This window comes from Podarcis pityusensis (genome assembly GCF_964106645.2).
Source record: "Podarcis pityusensis genome assembly, chromosome: 7".
Taxonomy (NCBI): domain Eukaryota; kingdom Metazoa; phylum Chordata; class Lepidosauria; order Squamata; family Lacertidae; genus Podarcis; species Podarcis pityusensis.
This window is the reverse complement of record NC_138031.1, coordinates 23,141,524-23,166,911: the sequence shown is the minus strand read 5'-3', so window position 1 is coordinate 23,166,911 and position 25,388 is coordinate 23,141,524. Positions and strand designations below refer to the sequence as shown.

Genomic DNA, 25,388 nt, shown 5'->3' with positions numbered 1-25,388 from the left:
GTGTGCGCTGATAACCCAAGTATTTTGACAAGACGTAGCTTGTTATAATAATAATTCGGGGTTGTAGGTCTGGGGGGGGGGAAGGAAACGCCCATTGATTTGTGTTCCTCACCCTTCACTGTAATACTATTCCTACCTCCCATAGGTTCATGTGAGGCATAATGCTAGAAAGATCACATGGTGAGCAGTTTCCATATCTGGGCATTAACTCGTTCTCGCTCACCTAGTCGTTTGCAGATAGGATTCCCTCCTGTGGAGGAGGCTCCCCACCCCCAACCCACTCCACAGTTACCTCACTCCAGAGAGCTGGAAGCTCTAATTATAGCCTCCCTTAAGGATAGTTTTTTAAACTGACTCCATTGTTTCAGGGCCATTTCCCTCTTTTCCCACAATTTTGAGATTAAAATAAATTTCACCCATACAAAGGCCTCTCTTACGGAAATTAAGATTCAAGGCTCAGTGTACCAGAGCACTGCCTGGAGTTGAATGTGGGAAAAAAGCACTTTCTTAAAGCAGAATATATTTTATCCTAGCGACTTTTGAAGGAGAAGGGATCTTCATAGTGATACCATCATATTCACTGTGTTCAGTGACACCCCTAGCAACATGGAAGCCTATATAGTGCAGTCTCAAGAGTGCTGAGGCATGTGCAAATGTGTCATCCACATGAGCCAGACTGATAACACAGGTCATGGACTTTTCTGTGTTGTGGTTGTTAAGAGTCTTGGGCCAGCACTGGGAAGACCCAGGTTCAAATTCACACGCACCTGTGAAGCTCACGGGGTGCTCTTGAGCCAGGCACTGCCTCTCAGCTGAACCTACCTCGTAGGGCAGGCATCCCCAAACTCGGTCCTCCAGCTGTTTTGGAACTACAACTCCCATCATCCCTAGCTAACAGGACCAGTGGTCAGGGATGATGGGGATTGTAGTCCCAAAACAGCTGGAGGGCTGAGTTTGGGGATGCCTGTTGTAGGGTTACTCTGTGTAAAATAGGGAGGGGAGGACCTAGTATGACACCTTGAGCTCTTTGGAGGAGAAATGTTATATAAAGATAATGAGTAAATACAAAATCCACCCAACTGGGACTCATCCATGCCATAGGGAAGCTACTTCCATGTGGACAGAATTGCTTGTTTAGATCTTTAGATTGCTGTGGATCTTTTTAAGCACTATACCACATGACCCATACTGTGAACTATCCCAAGTTGAGAAGCACTGCTTTAGAATATTTTAGAGCAACATGCACCAGATTAGGCGTGTGTCCTTCATCCTTGATAAAAAGCTTGTTTCCATAGTTGACCTTGTCCCTATTATTATGTATAACCCATGAAAAATCATAGGGAGGGAGAGAATTGGCCTTCGAATAGCCTTCCCTATCCTGGTGCCTCCAGATGTTTTGGATTACACTGCACCTTCCATCAGCCCAAGACATCTGGAGGCACCAGATTGTGAAAGACGGCCTTAGAGGAACTTTATCCTTTTCCTTTCCACCCACAAAACTCGTATCCTCTTGTCACAAGATTAGCACATCTGTGCTGCCTCCTGGCACCAGACTAGTTCGCTGGTGGCACCAGAGAAGCCTGCATGTGCAACCCTTGCGAGGGGCAATATTTGGAAGGGACATAAACATTCTTATTTTGGTCTTTAGTGCACCATTCATCTTGTTTTGTTGGGAGTCGATAACTCTTATTCTGATGGGCTCTTTTGAGTGGAGAGTTGTGACACAATTCTTGTGCCCTTAACATTGCTGGGCCTTTGGCCTTCGTTTTGTAATAACATCTTCCCTTTGCCGGTACCTGTGCATGTGTGTATAAACCCATCATACATCTGATAACTCTTTAATTTTTAAGCTCAGGTCTGGCCAAATATATTTTGCTGCCTGAGGCAAAGGATAACATGGAGCATAGGAGCATACACACTTCCACATACAGGGAATGACCATTTTATGTGCGTTCAAAGCTTGTGCACAACTGTGCTTTTTGCAGACCCAGAAGAGGTGTAATGGGAGCAGGGCAGAGGCGTTGAATTGAATTTCAACACCAGTGTCCTCCACTACATGTCAAGGCAGTAGACTAACTTAGAGGGGGTCAGGACAGGCAATGTGGCACATAGACTTCTGCCCTCCAACCCCTCACTGCTTTTTCCTGCCCCCCAACAGCTGCCACCTGATGCAGCTGCCTCATTCTGCCTCATTCTGATCAACCCTGCTAAAGCGTTTCCTGACCCTGTAGTTTTGCAAGGGTAAGCAGGCTCTAATATGAGTAGAGATCCCTACCAAACCTGCAGAACCTCATAATTTGCAACCTTTGGTTTGTGCGGCTGTGCCTGTGTGTGTATTTAATTTTTTCTTGTTAACACGTACAAAGATGTATAATTTCTGTTAACATTCAGTACTTTAAAAATTAGAAAAGAAGAAACGGTGTGTAAACACCACTACCAAAACCAGTGTAGTATTTGGCTGAGAGCCAGGGTTCTTTAAATCGCACATAAAGCAGGGTGTTTTAAATAAAACACTGTGGTTGCAATGCATCTAGCAACTGCAGCGTATACGAATGGCCGAACAGGTGTGCACCTACCATTTGCAGCAAACCGAGTTTTTATGTAGTTGCTGGGGTGTGGTGCAGGGTAAAGGAAGCTTCTTAAAGGGAAAGGTAAACATTTGCTGGAGACATTGGTATTGAGCTGGAACAAAGGCGTTGACTTTGCATGAATTTATAAGGTAACGGATGTCAAAAGAAACTATAAAAGCTGCACTTACTCTGCACAAAGGAGTTTTGTTTATTTAAAGCTCTACTGTGCCCAGTGTTTAGGGCTTGGGACTGGCAGCAAGATTCTAAAAACCAGAAACAAAAACAAATGATTAAAATATAATGGGTTGATAGTTTTGTTTAAAATTTAAAGTGTTAGCAGTGGATCTCTTAATTTATTTTATGGCATGAAGGTAGAACTCCCTAGAGTTGAATATACAGTTCTTTGCCCACACACACACACACACACAAGGATGCTTGTTTTTAACATGCAAAAGTTGCTAGGAACATGGGAAGCTGCCTTCTGCCACATCATACTATTTGTCCATCTATCTTTGAATTATATTTTCTGCCTGACAGTGGTTCTCCAAATTACAAGGTTGAAGCCTTTTACACCAGCTGCTAGCTGATCATCATCATAATAATTTTATTTCAAGAAAGAAGTTGTAAAAAACAAACGCAAAGAATTCCCTGATAAGAACTGTTAAAGAAATATCACGAACTGCCAAATCCTCCTTTTCCACCCCCTCATCCTGAAAAACAACTTCAGTAGGATAGCTTACCACAGATGAAACATACAGCATCAACACATTTATGTAAACCTAGTTTGAGGAGGAGGCTACTTCAGTTTCACAGCAGTTCCGCCCAACATCCATCTTAGTCTGTTTTAGTCCTTGTCCAGAACCTGAGAAATGGCCCAGTCGTTGATTCAAGACCAAGACAAATCCAGCTAATCGTTTCAACTGGTAATGTCAGGAAAATGCAACATGTGTCTGTGTGCAATGGAATGCCCTGCTTAGAGGCAATGGCTGACCTGAAAAGATATTTAAAGCATCTTATGAGTTCCTGACCGTGCAATCCTATGCAACTGTACTTTTGGAGCTGATCAGATGCCCTGTAACAATAAATAATTGATACAGCTTCTCCTTTAAAACAACAACAATGTTGGAACAGGTGATGGGCTATCCAGTTCCTTGCTGTTTTAAGCATGAAGAAGGTCCTAGGTTCATGAAGTGTAATGAAGGTCCCAGATGAAATAGGAGCATCCTGCCTGTAGTGGCAACCTGCTGGCAGGGGCACCATTGCTACTTGCTGGAGGAGGGTGGTTTGGCAGTATATTATTATTATTGTTGTTGTTGTTGTTGTTGTTTGTTGTTATTTATTAATTTATGCCCCACCCATCTGGGCAGCTCCCAACAGAATTAAAAGCACAATAAAATATCTAACATTAAAAACATCCCTAAACAGGGCTGCCTTCAAATGTCTTCTAAAAGTCAGATAGTTGTTTATTTCCTTGACATCTGATAGGGAGGCGTTCCACAGGGCAGGTGCCACTACCAAGAAGGCCCTCTGCCTGGTTCCCTCCAACCTCACTTCTCGCAGGGTGGGAACCGCCAGAAGGCTCTCGGAGCTAGACCTCAGAAGCGGGTCAAGTGCTCCTACCGGCACGCTCACACAGCCCCCCTCCGTGTTTCCCATGTCCTCCCAGTAAGTGGCAGCAACGCCCCTGCTGGGAGACTATTGCTTTGGCTTGGGAGACACAAGTTCCTGCAGACAGCAAGCGATGTGCCACTGGAAGCCAGAGAATAAAATACTGTGCTAGATGGATAAATGGTCGCCTTTAGTAAACAGCGGATTCCTATGTTTCCAAACCGTAGGTACTAGAAACCTAGTCTCAAATTTATCTCAGGAATTTACTACACCAGACCATTTAGGCCTTCTGTATTTTTTTCTTCATTTTTTAAGCAGCTGATTGTTGATTTAAGAAAATAAGCAAAAAGGTTGTATATAAGGTGTTTTTTATTATCATTATAACTGAAGGCCTATAAAAGATTTTTTTTTTAAGACTGATGTAGGAGACATCCTGGCTAGAAAAATTCTGAAAGCAGGGAAAAACCGCTTTCAGTTCAGAGTTTTTATATTTATTGTTAAACGTGGCATGCTGTCAGAAATATAATCCTCTGAACAGCATCTGTGACTGTAATAAATCAAACACAAAACAGTATGAGAGCCAGTGTGGTGTAGTGGTTAAGCGCAGTGGACTCATAATCTGGTGAACTGGGTTCAATTCCCCGCTCCTCCACATGCAGCTGCTGGGTGACCTTGGGCTACTCACACTTCTTTGAAGTCTCTCAGCCTCACTCACCTCACAGAGTGTTCGTTGTGGGGGAGGAAGGGAAAAGGAGATTGTTGGCCGCTTTTAGACTCCTTAGGGTAGTGATAAAGTGGGATATCAAATCCAAAGTCCTCCTCCTCCTCCTCTTCTTCTTCTTCATGTGTGTTGTAATGTTTCTGTCCATGCTACCTTCCATAGGTTTCAGCTTGTAATAAGTGAATGTGGGAACACTGAGATTTTCTGAATGAGAAAGCAAAGCAAGTCTGTCAAAACCATTTCCTAGCTATCTTTTTTACTTCTGACAGTGGCTTCCACATCAGTTTTGGTATGTGAATTGTTCCTCGCTAAGCTAACATCTGGAAACAAAACATCTGGAAGGCACTATGAAGCCTGCTGTACAGCCAGCGACTTCACTGTATATATTGTGCAAAATCAAATGTTAATTCTCATTTTACACATGTATCTTTCTCCCACATGGAGACTTGTAGTGGTTGCCGGGATAATGTAGTAAACTAAACACTTGTGCTGCGCTATATACCTATGAAATATCATTTTGTCTCAAATTCACCAAAGAGTCTCTTCCTGCCCCCGCAGTTTCTATTTAGTTCTCTCCCCTCAGCCTTTGATTGTTTTGAACAATAAAGACCTTTTTTCAATTTCAGCAAAACCTTTTATCAGTTTTGAGTCTTCTAAGGGTGGTGATCAGAGTAGAACCACTGAGATGAATAAATATGACTTAAGTTTGGCACATTCATTTGAATGGATATTGTCAGGGCTGCCTCAAGTCTCAGCTCACAAAAGACCAACGCCTTTCTTTTCTTATATACAAAAGTGTTTATTGCAGTTCATTGTTTGCTTCAGATCCGAGGCGCGCAGCCCTACGTCTGCTAGGCTTAGACCGCTGAAGTCCCTTCTGAATCTGTCCCTGCCCTGCACCAGTTTAAGAGGCTTGCGCTGCTCCACCTCTTTCTCTCTTTCCTTTTCCGCAGGGTCTTTCTGCCCGCTGGGGTTTCGCCCCTCCTGGATTCCTCCGACGCGGAATCAGACTGCTCTTGCCCCCTCCTGCGGGCTTTGGGACCTGGCCCCTCCTCCGGGCTCCCTGTACTTCCGCGCGCCTCTACATTTGAACTTGGCGCGCGCCCCCAACCTCTAACTTTCCTTTTGACAGCTACGCTACTCCCTTCACTACTCCCCTCCCCTTCCGGGAGGGTGGCTTGCTCCGACCTCCCTCCTTTCTCTACTGCCGGAGCCGCCTCCCCTGATACACTGGAACCTCCACCCCCTTCGCTGCACTCTGGCGGGGAGGCTGGTCCTGACGCCCAGCTCCCACTTTGGGATCCCCCGCTGGCCCCCTGCTCCTGACAAGTCCCCCCTGGGGCTCCCCTGGCCTTGACCACCGGCGCCCCCTTCTGGGAATCCTCTGATTCGCTGGAAAGACTCATGGAATCTCTAGAGTCATTGTCATCCTCTTCCTCGCTGTCCTGGGATTCATCCCCATCGCTCTCCATCTCCTGCCTACCCTGTGCCTCTGTCCCTGAACCCCTGACAGATATGCTGCGAGTAATATCACCCTAAATCCCCATTAATATTACCCTGATTCATGTCACATACAGCCTCTGTGGAGAGCAGATAAAAACCAGTATATTAAAGTGTTCCAAATACAAAAAATACAGTTATTAAATAACATGTGGCTATTCTAGCCTCTACCTGCTCTTTCTGTCAGTAAGTTATGCACGACACAGATTGGGGAAGTGCCACATTTCAACTGATAAGGAGTTGCTGCTGATAATATGAATTTTCAGGGCCCTTTTTATATTTAAGAATTGCAAATGAGGGTGGGAGATTGCCTAAGCAAACTTAAGGCCTATTTGCTATTTTCCTGCCATTTAAATCTTAAGACTTTTATACAGTTTAGATTCTAAATAGAGCTGACTGTATTTTCACACACAAGAGATAAGTATATGTGGATCTCTCTCCCACTCTGCCCTGTGATCATATATCTGCAGTGCCCTGAGCAAAAATCCAACCTATCTCTTCTCCCATCTGTACACGTTGTCTCTGTTTTCTTGGTGTGTTTTTTTCCTTTTTCAAATGCCAGCAAACTTGCTGCCTACCTTTATCTCTCTAATTAGTGCCAAGCCCTGAGGCAATGGCGCTTGGGTATTGACGTTTGAGAGTCGAAATTACCCGCATACATCTTTCGACTATCTCTCTTCTGCAGATTAGATACCAACACTTGTCATCAGGCTGCCTTGTAGTATCTGCTTTCGAAGGAAAAGAGATGAAGCTGTGCAGTGTAACCTTAAGGCTTGCAACTTGCAGCAGGTTTGCCTTTAGGGAAAAGTCCTCTGGGAGTCCCCTTCTTCTGCCACTGCATGGGATGGAGAACCTGTGGTCCCTCAAATGATGCTTCTCCATGTAGAAGCCCTCAGCTATTCCTCTTTGAGCCTGAGCATGTATGACTACTTCAGACCAGAGTTTTTGACCCTGAAGTTGAAGTTTGGGGTGGAGCAGGAAGTCCCTTGGTTCAATCCCTGATATCTCTAGGTAGGGATGAAACCCTGTAGAGCAGCTACAATGCTAACTGGACAAAATTAAGTAGATGGACCAATGGTCAGACTGTACAGTACAACTTCCTAGGTTCCTAATGCCTATGTTCTATTATAATCTATACTTGACCCAACCCAGTGATGACAGCCATAGCAAAAGTATTGCAGCTGGGTGTCCATTTCTGTACCAATATGCGCTCAGGCTTTCCCAGTGCCCCATATTGCTTTCTTTCCTCATATAGTAGGAAGGAGTCCATGCATTTCCCTGCAGAGGAAAATCCTGGTGAGAACATGTCTGCATTCTCTACTATGGCTGCTGGATAGACTACTTCTCTCTTCTCTGCCCATTGTGGGCCATTTCCAACGACCACTGTGTTGTTATTCCACGGATCATAAGTGTTCACTAGAACATGCACAATTTGCTGTGGAATAGAGGGGGAAAGAATTTTATCAAAGGCACGTAATTATTCACTAGCTGTATTTTGCAATCAGAGGTACATCTTTCTTTGTTGACTAGTGTGATGTTTGGTTGTTCTAATCTCTGCCACCTTCCCTCCAGCCTCCCTTATTCTGGAGCATCTGTCACTGTGGCATCAAAGTGCCCTTCTACCTAGAGCAGATTTCTGAAGCATGAGAATAAATGATGCTCTGAGACATCCCTGAAAGGCTCCTGAGAATCTAGATAATTGAGCATCAGTCATCTTTCAGAAGCAAAGGTGATAGAGCATTGATGTCATCTTGGCCATGAAGCTAAATTAAAACTAAAAGCACACTCAAAGCACAATTTATAGCTTCAGTGTCACATTCTTGTGAATGGCCTTTTCGAGTTAAAAGCCCCCTCCCTCCCTACTGTTTCTAGAGGCTAGTAGGGCAGTGTACCGAGGCGTAAAACCTTGCAAAAGTCACTGGTCTCCCTTAATTCTAGTCCAGTTCCTATAATGCAAAATAACACAGCATTAATACTGATACAACAGCTTTTGCCCCCCAGCCCTCTGTGTGTAGGGGTTTGCCATAAGTTTAAAATTATTGATTGTTAAAGAGACTTGATCTATTAAGGTGTCAGGAGGATGATATTCCATCTTCTAAAATGATGGCCTTTTGTAGTCATCAATTACCATCACTCAGCTATCTCCGCTTCTCCATCAATATAATTTTGCTGCAGCTGAATTTATTTATCTAACTGGTTTGTATCCTGCTTTTCCAAGCTCAGGGCAGCTATCTGAAAGTTTCTTGCTTGAATTTTCCTCTTGTTAGTGCTCCTGTATTTGAGATTCAGGCATTTTGACCCAATGCACAGTATCCTTGCATATGTAGCATGTATTCTTTGGTAGTCAGAGATGGTTGGAATTGTAATAAGCTGTTCTCATAATGTGTAGGGCACAGATGGGGAGACCCTCCAGATGTTGTTGGATTCCATGTCCTGTCAACCCCAGCTTGCATGGCCAGGGATGTTGAGGTTATAGAGCAACATCTGGAGAGCCATAAGTTCTCCATCCCTGGTTGAACAGACATCGTGTTTAAACCTCTGGCTTTGCCATGTAGAAATGTAGCCTGCTGTAGAAAGGTAAACATCCTAGTCCTTACTCTGCCCAGCTTTGCATTCTAGCCACCTGAAAGTTTCCCTCTGGATGGAATGTGGTCCTTGGACTGGGGAAAGAAAAATCCCCACCTCCGTATAGCCCCATTCAGGTATTCTGCATTCATGCAACCCTATGTGTGGAGAGGAGGGCAGCAGGAATGTGCTGGCCCAGCATCCCTTGGGGCACTGGCCACGCCCACTGGATGACCTCACAGTGTTCCAGCCACTTGAAGGCTGCTCCTTCATTTGCCCTATGCAGACAACCAGGGGGCATGCTCAGTGCAATGCAGGATGTGGGGAGGGGAAAGTCTTGCTGCCCCACTTCTTCAAAAGTGCATCATCCATGCAGAAAATCCCTGGACGAGGCTTACGTTAAGACAGGAAATGCAGTCCATTTTGCACGTCCCACTAAAGCAGATTTCTCCCAGACCACTTCCCTCACATCAGTTAAAGTTCAACTGCATTGTTTGCAAGCACAGCGTTGTGATACCATCAGGTACAGAAATGCCGCTGTGCTATTAGCTCGGTCGAGCAAACAAGCTGAGACGGCTGCACCATAAAAAACCGGACAGTAATATTGACTTCTGTAATCAGATGAATGCTGTTAAATTCTCCCTGTAAGGCACATTAGCTATATCTCCCTGAGATCCGTCTTCTTTTTTCTTTAGTCTTCCTTTCCCCACATCTTTTCCAATCTTTTCCACATCTTTCATTTTCTGAACAAATGCCATTGAATAGGGAAAAAATATAAGTGGATTTTCTTAAGTCTTTGCATAATTCTGTGTTTTGCTAGTATTCTTAGCCATCGGCAGTGCCACCATAAGGCCCACTGGAAAGTAGGAAGCCACCCTACACTGAATCTGACCATTGATCCTTCTATCTCAGTATTGTAGACTGGCAGCTCCAGGGCTATTCAGACAGTTACTTTTGGATAGCCCCGTGAAGCCTCTGCAGGGTACGGGAATGAAGGCTCCTCGTGCCCTGCGGAGGCTTTGCACGGCTAAACCAGAAGCCAGGACAGCCAGTGGGGTCTCAGCGCACGATCCCGCTGGCTGTCCTGGCTTCTTGTTTAGCCCGGGCTGGGGAGGCTGCACGCAGCTAAACAAGAAGCCAGAACAGCCAGTGGGATCCCTGCGATCCCGCTGGCTGTCCTGGCTTCTTGCTTGGCCGTGCGCAGCCTCTCCTGGGCAAGGGGAGCCTTCAACCCCTGCCCGCAAGAGGCTGCGCATGGCTAAGGCTCCCCCAAGAGCCGCGCTCCCTTTAAAGAGCGTGCGAAGTGTGTGTGTGGCTCTTTAAAGGAAGCGCTCAGCAGAGCCTCCCACTTACATTCGCTCCATAAGACGCACACACATTTCCCCTTACTTTTTAGGAGGGGAAAAATGTGTCTTATAGAGCGAAAAATACAGTAGCCAAAAGGCTATGGGGCTTAGAGTTTGGGCCTTTTAAAAAGTTGCACCTTTCAATAACTGCACAGAAAAAGACTGCATGTGGTGACTGTTCCCATAGTGCTGAGTGATCAGGAAATGGTTGTGGAAAAAGGTTGGGATTTCACATATTGATTAGAATGAGTCAGCCTATTCTTATAGTAATATTCTTTTATTGATTCTAATGTATCACATGTGTGAACAGGTGAGTTGAGCTGAATAGCTGAGTTGGCTTCGTCAAATCACTTCACTGTTGGAAAAACCCTTGAAACAATAATTCCAAACCTCTATTGAGCAGGGATCGATTTCTCAAATGGTGCTGCAAGTGGAAGTTTAAATATTAAATAGAGGCAGGACTTCATTGAATTCTCTTCATGGATAGCAACCGCTTGTGTACCAGTTTAACTTTAAACTTCCTTCTTCTCCAAATCAGATTTTCATCACGGTGAACTGCCTGAGCACAGACTTCTCTTCTCAGAAAGGAGTCAAGGGGCTTCCATTGATGATTCAGATTGACACGTACAGCTACAATAATCGCAGCAATAAACCCATCCATCGTGCCTTCTGCCAGATCAAGGTTTTCTGTGACAAGGTAAGATGATATGTTACTCAATGCTGAAAAGAGGAGAGGGGTGAGCAAGACTTTTTTTTGTTCGTTAGCAATTATTTTAGTCATCAAAGACCTCATTTGTTCATTTATTTGTACATTTGTTTCATTGCATTCATTTTCCTTTACTTTTGTTGCTGTTTCTTTCTACTTTTTAGTTTGGCCGCCATTTTAACTTCCTAGAATGTCTTGGGAAGCTGCTTTATTCCTGGCTTCCTTTGGCGTCTGTGATTATAAAAATATAACAAAAGAATTGCAAAACCGGGGGGTGGGGGTGGGGGTGGGAAATAGATGAAGAAAGCCATAAAATCTAAAACAGCCTCAGGCCTGGGAGTAGGCCTCTCTGTGTTTTCCTCTGGACTCTCACCAGGCCACACAACCTCTTTGGGTCTGGTCTGGTCTGGTATTGGTGTTTAATACCCAAGTCCTCTAACCTCAATATAAGGATATTAGTGGGAACAGGCAAAAAAAAAGTGTGCTGTGCAAACAGCCAGATCTTCCTTCCTTCCTTCCTTATCAGCCATGATTAGCAACCTTTAAAAATATATATCGAAGCAATGAATTTTAAGTGCTATATTTTAATTATCATTTGTAAAGGTCAGATATTTGCAGTAATCTGAAGATACAGCTGCCTGCTCAAAATCTCAGTAAATTTCAAAGGCGTGTGTAGGGGCTCCCCCCCCCCCCCCCAGTTTGCCAGTTTTTGAAAAGTAATGAGGGGAAGGCGGGGAAGAAAGATCTTAAGAGCATGGGCCCCATCAGGAGTGACCTACAGACGACGAGGAGCTGAGCCCTTTCAATTATACATATTCATCGCTTTGACTATCTATCCGTTTAATTGATACTTCACATTTCATGGTTGGGGAGAAGGAAATGAGTGTTGACAGATCTAATCAAAGCCATCTTAAAAGTCGGAGAAAAGAGCACAGGGGTAGTTAAAATGTTACCCTTATCAAACCTGGAGCCTGGATAGCTCACTGAGTCTTAAAATAGGATATATGCGGTCACCCATGCAAACACTGGCCTGAGGCAGCAAGTGGCTAAGGACTGCTTCTACCTGTAACATTCTGCAGCCTGTTGTTATTGGTTTATTTTTATCCATAGCCTAGTGATCGGGAGCTGATAACTTTTCTGGGCAGTATTGCCTTAAAGAACATGGCAATAAAATATAGTTTATAACTGGAATGGGGAACCTGTGGCCTCGCAGATATTGTTGACTCCAACTCCCATCAACCCCAGCCAGCATGGCTAATGGACAAAGATGATAGGAAAATTAACTATGAACCCCACAATTTGGGAACTTCTCCAAACCTGTGCCAAAGTTTTGAAGGGTTTTTGAGGTCTTTTTTTTGGTAGTGATTTGCAGCGAAAACTCTGTGTTTTGCAGTGCCCCACTAACTGAGCAATTGCTACTCAAACCTAGGGCCATGGTTATTACCTCAAAACCCAACGTTGTCCGATTCACTCCAAACCAGTACCAAAGTCTGGCAACAGTTTTTGCAGAATTTTGCAGCAAAAAGACCACGATTTGAAGCACTGCACCAACTGAACAACTGATGATGGATTTGTAGTCCAACAACATCTGGCAGTCCCAGTGAAGTGGTCCCTGAGAGCAAATAGTCATGAACAACAATTGAAACTCAACTCTTATCTGCAGTGGGGCCGCGTAAATCAGGGCCAATGGTGAAATGGAGTATCATCAGATATTAACTACTATTTACCACCATAACTAGCATAACAGGTGGGAACTCAGATTCTCAGGCCTCTTCTCCAGGTCTCTTCCTTACCTGGATGGAGTGTGTGTGTGTGTATGTGTGTGTGTGTAAAAATCTGGATTCTGTGTGTTTGCAGTACAGCCTACTGCACAAAGGTAAAAGGTCACATCCCTTGCTCCACCCACTTTGCCTCTGGCCACACCCACCATTGACATACAAGCACTGGAAGGTTGCCCATGAGTTTAATTCGGCCTTTGGGCTTAAATAGGTTTCCACACCTGGCGGTGGGTTCCTGTGCTAAGCAAACTTCATAGGAAGTAAATTCCAATGAATTCAGTCTGGCTTATTTCTCAATAAAAATGGTAAAGATCAGATTGGAAGTTGTGTAAGACACAGAAGTGATGTGATGCTCTTTGTCCAAAAGGGCTTTCAGTTCAAAAAGTGTCCCATTGAAGTCTCCGGTTACCTGCTGCTGTCACAACCTCCACCAACTTCCCACCTCTTCCTCTGAGCCAAGCATCACTAGAAGGGTCATACAAATTTGTGGAGGAGACAGCTATCAATGGCTACTAGCCATACTTTTAAATACTAGTTGCTGGAAACCACAGGAGGGGAGAGTGCTGTGGTCGCTGTGAGAACTAAATGGGCCATTGGTCTGATCCAGCAGTCTATTCTTGCATTATTATGTTCATTAATCTGAGAGGCCAGGACAGCAAACAAATGTGAATTTACACAGAAAGCATCCTAGAATGTCCTACGCTTCCTTCCCCCATAATGTGCAGTTATAGTCTCATTAGCAGCCTTAGGCTGAGAGTTTTCAGGCCAAATCCTTAAGTGCACAAGACAGCGGGTATTCCAGGAGACCAGATGCTCTTAAAACGTGACTCAGGACTTGTGGCAGAGAGACGGGGAAATTTCTCCTCTTCCTCTGGACAGTGTTTCCTCCGAAGAATCAAGTGTGCAGTGTGGGAGCCTTTCTCAAGTCCTCTGGCTCCCGGATGCTCAGCTGTCCCTTTGCGCAGTTTCAGCTGGTGCGCCAACTGCTCCCTTTTCTTGGGAGGGCAGATCTGTCCCACGTGCTCTTGTACATCCAGGTTAGACTCTTGCAGCATGCAGACTTTGAGGAGCGTTTGTTAACTGCAACTGGCTGCCGAATGCTGTTGCCTTGGCAGAATCGGCCCGTTTTGGAGCATGTTAATCTGATGCTTCTCCAGCTGCATTGACACCCGGTTCAGAGGAATTGTTGTGACCATGGATCCAGGGGATCTGTAGGGCTCTCCATTTCCCTAGGAGTCAGCATAGTGGATAGTGGAGCCTCTGGCAGGCCAGGGGCCCAATTTTGAATGTACCTGTTTTACCTCCATAAGTCTGTTTATGCCATCTAGTGGCATTGTATGAGAATGCTCTTTGTTTTGATAAACAAAGACCAGCTTTTAAAGAATTCTTTCTTTCTTTAGATCATTTCGGTATACTTCTTAACCATTCTGAGCGCAGGGTGTTAACTCTGAGCAGTTCACAACATCTCTTTAGACACATAAATTTTGCAAAATATCAAAATAAAACATCACAAATGAAATGCAAGGTACAGTAAAGACCCGTATTTGAAGCAGCATGTTTAGCAAGGAGGCAAAAGATTATCTTAGAAGGGGAGGGGGAAATGACAAGCAGGATTCACATGCAAAAAATACACACACAAAAAATCACAGATTAAAACCTCATTCTCAGTTAAATCAAAACAGCCGAGGAGATAGAAGCTGCTCCCATACGTCCTGCCACCAACACATCTGCCAAACCCATCCTTAGCACTTTCCCGCATACTCTCAGCTGTTGCTACCAGCCATACCCAAAACACAGCCAATTCCCAGGCAGTCATTTGTCACAAAGTGTACATCTGGTCTACAAACAAAATCCATGCCAACTTTATTTCTATGTAAGATTCCTTACCCGTCCTTCACCATAAGGGTCCCAGCATGGGTTACTTACAGTACGAAATACAAATTACAACCAGCTCTTTCACTCACCTCCATCGAGGGCAATAAAGGGCCACATAAGTTGCAACATGTGAATAAGGGACATTTATTTTAATTATTACCCTCACAATCCTGTCTTTCTCCCAAGCCTCTCAAGGAGAGAGAGAATGAATGGTGGATCCAATATATTTGTTTGCTTGCTTATTTTGTTGAAAGCGTTTCAACAAAATATTGGTTATTGGTTATTGTTTTTCTTTTATTATGTATTTTGTGTTGCCATTTTGTATTTTTATGTTGTGGACTGCCCTGTGATCTTTAGATGAAGGGCGGCATACGAGTTTAATAAATAAATAAAATTCATATCTTGCTCTTGCAGCAAGTCTTCAGAGCAGCTCGCAGTGTGCACATAGAGAGAAATTAAAATTACCAAATAAATAAATAAATATCGAAGCATTATAAAATAATTCAGAAATATATCAGCCTGCCAGAAAAGCTGCTGTAGGGAGAAACCAGAAAACCATAATGAAAAAGAAAGGTCTTTTTCTGTGGAAAGAGGAACAACTCCTCAATTCCAGAGGCATGTTATTCCATACTCTGGCAGCCATGACTGCAAAGGCCCTCCTTTTTGGCTGCAGGTGTTTGTCCGGATCAACTGAAATGAAGTCTGGTGTGATTAAGTAAGTGGGAGATCTGATGTAAGAGAGAAATCTTTGTACATGTGGGTCCCTAGCCACAGAGAACTTAGAACCAGCCAGGTTGCCAATGGTGGGCAAAGATGCAACCACACCTGTACCTGCTGCTTCCCCTGCCCCATCCCAGTCCTCCTGAGTGGCATCACTGCTGCAGCCCAGACAACAGTGTGGCAACAATGCCTCACCTCAACACCTGCTTCCCATCATGATATTTAGCAGCAGGCCTGCTATAACGTTTTGTGTTAGCCCATGCTTCCAAGTGGTCTTTTTAAAAAAAAATATTAAATAATATTTATTAAGATTTAAAAGGTTACAAAAAGAGAAAATAGAAAACAGCATATTAAGCAAAAACAAAACATCACATCACAATAAGGGAAAAAAAATACAATGAACCTTCCCATAACTTATCTTTCATTTGCTTGTTTCCTTGACCTCCTCACACCTCCCTTTTTTGTATTCTAGTTCAGTTAGCTATTTCAGCAAGTCCTTTCCATCTTTTCCAGTTTTTGTCCTATATTTTATCTTAATATAATGTAACTTTACTTTCCCTCCTTTCACCATTTAACAATCTGTTTTTTCTTAATCCTTTATAGCATTTCTGCTAAAACCACATTACTTCATTCCAACATCCTTCAAACATTCCTTAATTTTACAATGTTTCTGTAAATAAACCTTAAATTTTTTCCAATCTTCTTCCACCGACTCTTCTCCCTGGTCTCGGATTCTGCCATCATTTCCGCCACCAAGTGGTCTTCAAGCATGTTGCAGTAGCCAAGCCCAGAGCCTGTAGCAGCATGCCTCATAATATACATTGTGATCATAGGCTCTCTTTTTAAAAGGGCAGTCATATGCGCACAATCTATTTGCAAAACAAATGCCTCCCTGTGTTTGACTCTGCCACATTAGGCAGGTGCGGTTCTGAGATTTGCTTCCTCTCCGTGTTATTCCTGCTGCCCTCAATGCCCTTGCACTTTCTGGAGAACAGTTATTTCTTATTATCTTAAGATGATAGGCTGTTCTGTAATGCTTTAAATAGCGTTAAGTAGGTTGTCAAGGAAACATCAGCCACAACACTGAGTCAGTTTAACATAAATCTATTGCAAGGGAGTAGGGTAGAATTAATAGTGGGGGTGGTGTGGTCTTTTTGTCACTTATTATGGTCTTTTAAAAAAAGATCTGATCTATTCTACTCATAAAAACTATTGCGATCCTTCATCTCTATTTATCTCCAGTATCTTAACTACTGTGCCTTCTGTCCTTCTGTCAGGTGGACAGATTAAAAAGGAGGATTTTTAGCACTCAGGGATGCCCTTTATCAGAATGAGCACACCTGCAAATTTACTCATGGGTAGGAAAAATGCTTTCAGCAGGTTTCACCCTATTGTAACTTAAGACCCATGAACCTCTGAAGGTTGTGACTAGGGCTGAGCGATATCTGGTTTTCAACATCCCGATATCACCAGCTAATCATTGCAATATACTGATATATCACAGTGTCTGAAATAAGGATGGAGCTATGTAGATGCACTGGCCGGCTTCACAGTTTCCCCCACTTTGTGATTTTTGCATCACTCCCTCCTTGCCCCCAATATATACCTAAGTTAAAAAATATGAAACCAATATCATGAAATGGACTTGAAACCAGTTTTGGACGCTATATTGTCCCGCCCTAACACACATCATGATTTGCAATATATTGCCATTTCAAAAACTATGAAACTAATGTCACAATATTATCAAACTGGTTTTGGACAATATACAGTGGACGCTTGTTGTTGCGAACGTGATCTGTGTGGGAGGCAGATTCGCAACCCACAGCATTTGCAACCCGCAGTGCTGCGTCTGTGAACGCGTGGGTTGCGATTCGGCGCTTCTGCACATTTGCGACTGCCAAAACTCGGAAGTAACCTGTTCCGGTACTTCCGGGTTTCGACGCATCCATAACCCGAAAAAACGCAACCTGAAGCGTCTGTAACCCAAGGTATGACTGTACATTGGTACCTTGGGTTACATACGCTTCAGGTTACAGACTCCGCTAACCCAGAAATAGTACCTTGGGTTAAGAACTTTGCTTCAGGATGAGAACAGAAATCATGCTCCGGCAGCGCGGCGGCAGCAGGAGGCCCCATTAGCTAAAGTGGTGCTTCAGGTTAAGAACAGTTTCAGGTTAAGAACGGACCTACGGAACGAATTAAGTACTTAACCTGAGGTACCACTGTACTGATAAACCACCCGGCCCTAGTTCTGACTGCCAGCTAAGAACAAAACAAAGAGTCCTTTTGGATCAGGCCAAAGGCCCATCTAGTCCAGCATCCTATTCTCACAGTGGCCACCCATATTCCTATGGGAACCAGGACCTGAGCACAACAGCACTTGCCTCTCCTGTGGTTCCAGCAACTGGAATTCGGAAGCATACTGCCTCCAGGAACAGTACCAGTAGTGCTTTGCCACAATACCCGGTGGAGCTAAAACATTTCACTTCTGACTATGAAGCACATATTGAAGGTGGTTCCAAAAGAGGACTGGACAAATTGATGGAGGAGGAGGAGGCCACTGATGGCTACAAGCCATGATTGCGATGCTGGAGACCACAGGAAGGGAGAACGCTTGTGTGCTTGGATGTGGCTTGAGGGTTCCCCACAGGTGTGTCTGGTTGGGCACTGTGGGGACAGGATACTGGTCTAGATGGGCCATTGGCCTGATCCAGCAGGCTCTTCTTTTATTCTTAAGATGCATCTATATCTAATTTTGCAAATCATCTGGGAGACTCTCTCCAAAGGCTATTCAGAGATCACGGCATTGCAAGATTTGGCTCCATGTGAATTTTGAAGGATGGATGAGTTCCGGTTCTCACACTGTTTCAGGAAGCGCAAATGTGCTGAATTCGGCTTTCAATGCAAACTGAATTGATTTTATCCTCCTTCCTTACAGCTCTAAAATCCTGCGATTCTATGGGCTCCCGACTACAAACAGATTTGATTTTGACACAGTTGATGTAAATAATAGCCTCCAAGCCTAGTCCCAGGTGCATTACAGTGTCAAGTAATAGGGAAAAATGAAAAAAGAAAAGCTGCTGGGAGCAGCATGTGTGCTTATGAGACGCCTGCAAAAATTACTTCCAACATTAGCGTGCTCGGGACTTGGAATGATTAAGATAATACGCAGATGACTAACGGAGCATGACAAATATTAGCATTCAAAGGTTCAGCCATTCAAAACTCAGCAGGGAAGAGCTTCTGTTATGCTGAATTTGTGCTGTGACGCCACCCGGACGCCACCTGCATTAGCATTTTAAATCCATAAGATCTTCACATGGTTCCCACCGGCTTACGCCCCACTTTCTGTACCTGCTAAGTGAGAATAAAATGCTACAGAAAGGGTAGCTTGTTTATTCGCAGATTTGGCACCAACTTAAATAGTAACGCAAAGTGCAAGGCAGCGGGATGCAGACCGGAATTACATGGCTGCGTAATAGAGGCTTTGGTGTCAAGCTGGGAGATCATCGCTACAGGGCGATGGGTGCCAAAATCCTTCATATCATTGCAGTCTATGGTGATGAACAAAGGGCTTATTAAACACTGAATGCCTTAGTGTTGGGGACTTAGAACTGCCCAGCTCTGCTTCGAAGCAAAGAGTGGGATTAAATGGCTTGGGAGGGTCCCTTCCAACTATGGGCAAATGCACTTTTATACATTTGCTTCATTTTGGCAGGTTTTTATGGGAGAGAGACCCTGTAGCTCAGTAATAGGGCATCAGCTTTGCATGTGAAAGATTGCAAGTTCCCCAGCATCTCTGGTTAGAGCTGGGAGAGACCCCAGTCTGGAATTTTGAGACTTGCTGACAGTATAGACAATATTGAGCTAGATGGATCAGTGGTCTGGCTCAATAGCATATTATTTTTATGCTGAAACCATCAGAACAATTGGCTGCTATTCCTTTTGTTTCACTGAATTTCCAGTATGCCCTGGTCTGAACAGCTGTACTGCAGATTTCTACGTCAGAAAACTGGAGGGAGCAGGAGAGAGAATTACATGTGAAGCTGATCTCATTTTACTCCTCGTAAATCCTCCATCCCATCAAGTGTCTGGCTCCCTGGACGTTAATTGCAATCAGGAACTTCAGAGTCTTGACATCCACACTGGAAAATGAGCCCGGTTCAGAAAATATTTTTTTTATATAAAAAAACCCGTGCTTAAAGTAGATTGCACCCTTGAATCATTTGGCGAGAATGAAGTGATTGGGTGAATAATTTCTAAAATCACTCTTCTTCATCCAGCAAGGCTTGAAGTTGCAGCTTTGAAGGAGTTTGATATCATTCCAATGCTTCCTAGCATTGTGGGACATGGGTGGCGCTGTGGTCTAAACCACTGAGCCTCTTGGGCTTGCCGAGCAGAAGGTTTGAATCCCCACAACAAAGTGAGCTCCTGTTGCTCTGTCCCAGCTCCTGCCAACCAAGCAGTTCGAAAGCACGTCAGTGCAAGTAGATAAATAGGTACTGCTGCGGTGAGAAGGTAAACAGGGTTTCTGTGCGCTCTGGTTTCCCTCACGGTGTTCCCTTGTGCCAGAAGCGGTTTAGTCATGCTGGCCACATGACCCAGAAAGCTGTATGTGGACAAACGCCTGCTTCCTCGGCCTGAAAGCGAGATGATCGCCACAACCCCATAGTTGCCTTTGACTGGACTTAACTGTCCAGGGTTTACCTAGCACACACCTGAAACCCTCCTCCCATCTCCTGCCACAGTCTAGACCTACGGAGATTTCTGCCTATGTTAATCCTGAATTATATTGCAGACTAGAGGTGACAGGTAGGAACACGGAGAGACCAGCCTAGGCTGTGTTGGCCCTCTGTTGACTGTAAACTGTTTTCTCAGGAAACATATTTTCCCCAGTTGTTATTTGCCCCCTAAGGTGCTGTTTACTGCACACAGATCATTGAGGTCATATAGCAGCCTGACAGTAGGAAACTGGTATGAGGCCCCGATCCAACTAAGAATATGTTACAGACTGGGGACCTCAGAGTTCTTTACTTCAAAATAAAAGCGGCCAGGTTCAGCATGCTCCCATCCCCCGGTCCTTTAAAAAGACGTGTTGTTTGGCCATTCATCTTCAGCAGGGTTGGCTGAACCCAAAGTCATACTAGGAGGGAGGAGATATTAATTGCTTTGGGTTAAATAATGGACTTTAGGCTAAGTGTTGAATTAAGTAATCAGTAAGTTATAGCTAAGGGACGCGGGTGGCACTGTTGTCTAAACCACTGAGCCTCTTTGCTTGCCAATCAGAAGGTCAGCGGTTTGAATCCCTGCGACAGGGTGAGCTCCCGTTGCTCAGTCCCTGCTCCTGCCAACCTAGCAGTTCGAAAGCACACCAAAAAGTGCAAGTAGATAAATAGGTACCGCTCCGCGGGAAGGTTAATGGCGTTTCCGTGCGCTGCTCTGGTTTCTCCAGAAGTGGCTTAGTCATGCTGGCCACATGACCCAGAAAAACTGTCTGCAGGCAAACGCCAGCTCCCTCGGCCTGTAAAGCGAGATGATCGCCGCAACCCCAGAGTCATCTGCAACTGGACTTAACTGTCAGGGGTCCTTTACCTTTACCTTTTAAAGTTATAGCTATTTTTGTCTAATTTACATTTATTCATTTTTGTTGATGTTTGGCTTTGCCCCTTTCCTCCCTTCTCCCTTCCTTTTATCCTGTCCTATCAGCTCATATTATTATTTTTCCTGGATTTTCCCTGTTTCTACACCTGTCTGCCAATGGTCTTCGATTCAGCTGATGTCAGGTCTTCAGAAACCCCTTTCAATGTGCTGTCTCTTTGAACTGGCATCAGTGAGCAGCTGATTTGTAGTGCCTGCAAATCCCCTTTCAGCCACCCCACCCCACCCCACCCTACCCCACTTCCCCACTGGTGTAGGTAGGGCAGTTAGTTGTGACTAGGCCAAAATTGTATCTGGGCCAAATGGGGAGGCCTGGTTAGACCTGTGGGCCAAAGGTTCCCCACCCATGTCTTAGAAGTATTAGCCCCAACAAGTAACTTTCTGAGCATTTTGACGTATGGACCAGGTTTGATTTCTGTTTCTTCATTGAGTTATAGTTTAATTGCCAGCTAAATGCCCAGCTCCTTATCGTACACACAGCAGCATGGAATTCCTTCGTTATGTATTTACATTATTGTAGAGCAGCGGCTGCAGAATGGCTCAGCAGGTCAACAGAGAGAGTGTTTAAATCCCACGGGACACATCTGCATTTTTTTAATGTTTGTTTGTGAGCTTGGATGTACTCGTTTGCAGGCTCCCTTAATTGTCCTCATTATAGCTCTGACTATTTTTGTTGCTGGTATTAATACATTCGTCCTGTGCCTCTTGGGGGAAGGGGATTAAGGGCTGGATGCAGACAACCCCAGCGGGTGCCTCAGGACAGCGGGCATAATCTGATAGTGCACCAGCATTGTCTTTCTGCAAAGTTATGTGCCCCGTTTCATTTATTTCCCTTATGTACCTGCTTCACTGTGTGTCAGCTGCAAAATAAGGTAGCTATGAACCTTGATGTTTGTGAGTTGGTGTTTAGTTCTGCCATGAATCATAGAATCATAGAGTTGGAAGAGACCACAAGGGCCATCGAGTCCAACCCCCTGCCAAGCAGGAAACACCATCAGAGCACTCCTGACATATGGTTGTCAAGCCTCTGCTTAAAGACCTCCAAAGAAGGAGACTCCACCACACTCCTTGGCAGCAAATTCCACTGTCGAACAGCTCTTACTGTCAGGAAGTTCTTCCTAATGTTTAGGTGGAATCTTCTTTCTTGTAGTTTGGATCCATTGCTCCGTGTCCGCTTCTCTGGAGCAGCAGAAAACAACCTTTCTCCCTCCTCTATGTGACATCCTTTTATATATTTTTATATATTTTATAGTCATGACTGCCTATTCACCTTGATCCAGAGCTGTTAGAAAATTGATTGATGCACCCTCAGCTTTCTGGCCTTTCACCCAAACCTAATGTCCCACCTTCTGCCTTTCATGCTCTGGATGGTTTTCTAAACAGAAAATTGATCCACTTGATTGGGGAAATTGGAAGGGCCTGGAGCCAAAAGCATTGCTAAGCTGGACTGAATTAAGCATTTTTAAACTCTTTTCTCATGGGGGAAAGAAAGGATGTGGGAGGAAGGAGCAACGAAACAAGGTTCAGAGCAGCAGCAGAGGAGGAATGTCAGTTTCTTCTTACCCCATATTATACTCTCAGTTTCCTTACCACGGAATGTGATTTTTTTAAGAAGTAGGAGCTTTAATTGCAGAAACCCAAATTTAATCCCTCCCATAGTGTGTGTGGGGGGGGGGTGTAATCCAGGACTCTGGAATTCTGCTACCCTTGATAGATGTGAATGGCCTCCATGTTCTGGATTGTTAAACCTTTTTTCAAAACCCAACTTTTTCGAACTGCCTTTTGCTAACGACCTTTTCTAGAGAGCTGTGTTATATAATCCACCTCCATTTAGTTGTCCTCTTAGTCATAAGTGTTTTAACTGGCCTTTTTCAGATGTGATAATGCTGTGGCCTTTGTTCATTTTGATTATTTTAGATCGCGGCACATATGGTGCCTTTCTGATATTGTGAGCTGCCTTGGGTGGGCTAGACCCCCCGAAGCGGCACAGGAATAATGGGATGAATGAATTGGGCCGGCTATAACAGCAGTGAGCCAGTTATCCCTGTTGGAGGGAGGCGCTGTGCACAGTAGACTCATCAATATCTGTGTTTCTCATGACAGGGAGCCGAGAGGAAAATCCGGGATGAAGAAAGGAAGCAAAATAGGAAGAAAGCAAAAGGCCAGCTGTCGCAACCTCCGTGTAGTAATGGTGAGGGAGATATGCCCTTCCTTCAGCCTTGGCCAGACTGGTTCCCTCCAGGTGTTTGGGGCTGCAACTTTCATGGCTACGTAGCCGGGGGCTGCTGGGAGTTGTAGGCCAAAGCATCAGGACTGTAGTCTGGTTTGCATTGCTCTCAGTTGTACTTCCCAGGTTGCCCCACTCATGAACTTTTCCGCCCATCTCTCATGAACAGCTGAAGGGAAACTGAGCACCGTCCCACTCCAGAAGAAGAGCGACATCACCTACTTCAAAACCATGGCTGACCTGGACTCGCAGCCGGTTCTCTTCATACCAGACGTTCATTTCGGGAACCTGCAAAGAACTGGGCAGGTAAGGAATGAGGAAAGGCACAACTGCCCAATTCTTTACAGAACTGCATAAAATCCTAGCAGGCTTTTGGGTCCATTCTCCTGGAGGAGGATATATTTTCACATCTGCAACACTGAGATTCTGTGGAGCAGGGACGGGGATCCTGTGTTCCTCCAGACATTGTTAGACTGCAGCTCCCATCATGTCTGGACATTGACCATGCTGACTGGGACTGGTGGGACCTACAATCCAACAACATCTGGAGGGCTATAGGTTCTCTACCTTTGCTATTGGAAGTTCTGAACCCAATAGGCATGATCCAGCCAACGTAGCCCCCTTTTTGTATTTTGTTGATTTCAGTTTGAGAGTTAGGAAGCCGCCTGAGAGTAGGCCTCCGTTGTCCACTATTATTTACTCTGACTGGCAGGGCCTTTCCTTGGGTACCATCGCCTGCTGCTTGATCCTACTAAGGATGCCGAAGATTGAACCAGAGACCTTCTTTGTACAGATCAGGGGTCAGCAAACTTTTTCAGCAGGGGGCAGGTCCACTGTCCCTCAGACTTTGTGGGGGGCTGGACTATATTTTGAAGAAGAAAAACGAACGAATTCCTATGTCCCACAATTCCTCTGTCCCACAAATAACTCAGAGATGCATTTTAAATAAAAGGACACATTCTACTCATGTAAAAACATGCTGATTCCCGGACCATACGTGAGCCAGATTTAGAAGAGGATTGGGCCAGATCCGGCCCCCGGGCCTTAGTTTGCCTACCCATGGTACAGATCATCTGCTCTGTCATTGCTCAGCGCAGTCGAAACGAATGGTTCTTAATAGCCTGTTAACAGTGAATAAGGTCTATTTATTTTGATTTGTACAAGAAATTTTTAAAAAATCATAAAATTTTAAGTGTCTAAGTTTACACGATCAAAAGCCGCTTAATGTGCTCCCTTCTTCTTTGTGCAAATCAGGGGTGGGAAACCTGACTGGTTGGATTGTAATCTCCCCCACCCCCTATGGGCCAAGTATAACAGATGGGCAGAGCCAATGTATCTAGGAAGAGAGAATAATTAAAATAATGCTGAATACATAAACTGTATTCAAAGAACTCAGTGTGATGTCTATCCTAGGGAAAACAGAATTTACTTCCATAGTTTTCCCCCCTCTGTTTAATCGTACTCTGTTAATATCTCTCAGAGTCTAAATAATATTAAGGCAGACAACATGATGAACAGAGCTATCAGATCTGCCTAGAATGCTCAGCATAACAAAGCTTAAATTGACAAGGGTGGGAGTTTACCATTAATTTCTTTTAATCAGCCATCATTTAGAAGGTATTAGCACCCTAGACACTATGCTAATAGCTGTCAGCTAAAAATATTTTTTCCTGCACAGAAAGAGACTAAGTGCGGTAGAAGATGTCAGCAAAGTTTCAGCCAAAATCATGCTTTAACCTAAGAAAGATTGCATATAGCTTTCCAATGAAACAATTTATGACTGCATGATACACCATACATATATCTCTGTGCAGTGGGAAAATATATTTGCATTGCAACCTTTTCAGCCAGAATTATGTTTTAACCTAAGAAATACAGTATATAACTTTATGATGTAAAGATTTATAACTGCATGATAAAATACCATGTATAAGCTTCTATCTGACTTTCTTGGGGTGTATGGCATACCTTATTGGAAAAGCTTAGGGACAGGGGAGAAATCCTTTGCATTTTAGTATGGACCTACCATATTGGCACTTCCCAGAACAATACATGAAACAGAGCCCAGTTATCCGCTGAACTTGCCACTTTCCTGAATGTTGCAGGGCAGC

At 44.3% G+C, this 25,388-nt stretch overlaps 1 protein-coding gene across 3 annotated transcripts in view; it reads left to right on the top strand.

Moving 5' to 3' along the window:
• GRHL2 (grainyhead like transcription factor 2) overlaps positions 1-25,388 on the top strand; it is an 87,245-nt gene that overhangs the window by 46,979 nt on the left and 14,878 nt on the right. For all 3 annotated transcript variants that reach the window (XM_081013197.1, XM_081013196.1, XM_081013195.1), the window contains exons 9-11: positions 10,849-11,007; positions 23,154-23,241; positions 23,447-23,583. In XM_081013197.1, the coding sequence (XP_080869323.1) occupies positions 10,849-11,007; positions 23,154-23,241; positions 23,447-23,583 (384 nt within the window). The remainder of the gene's footprint in view (positions 1-10,848; positions 11,008-23,153; positions 23,242-23,446; positions 23,584-25,388) is intronic.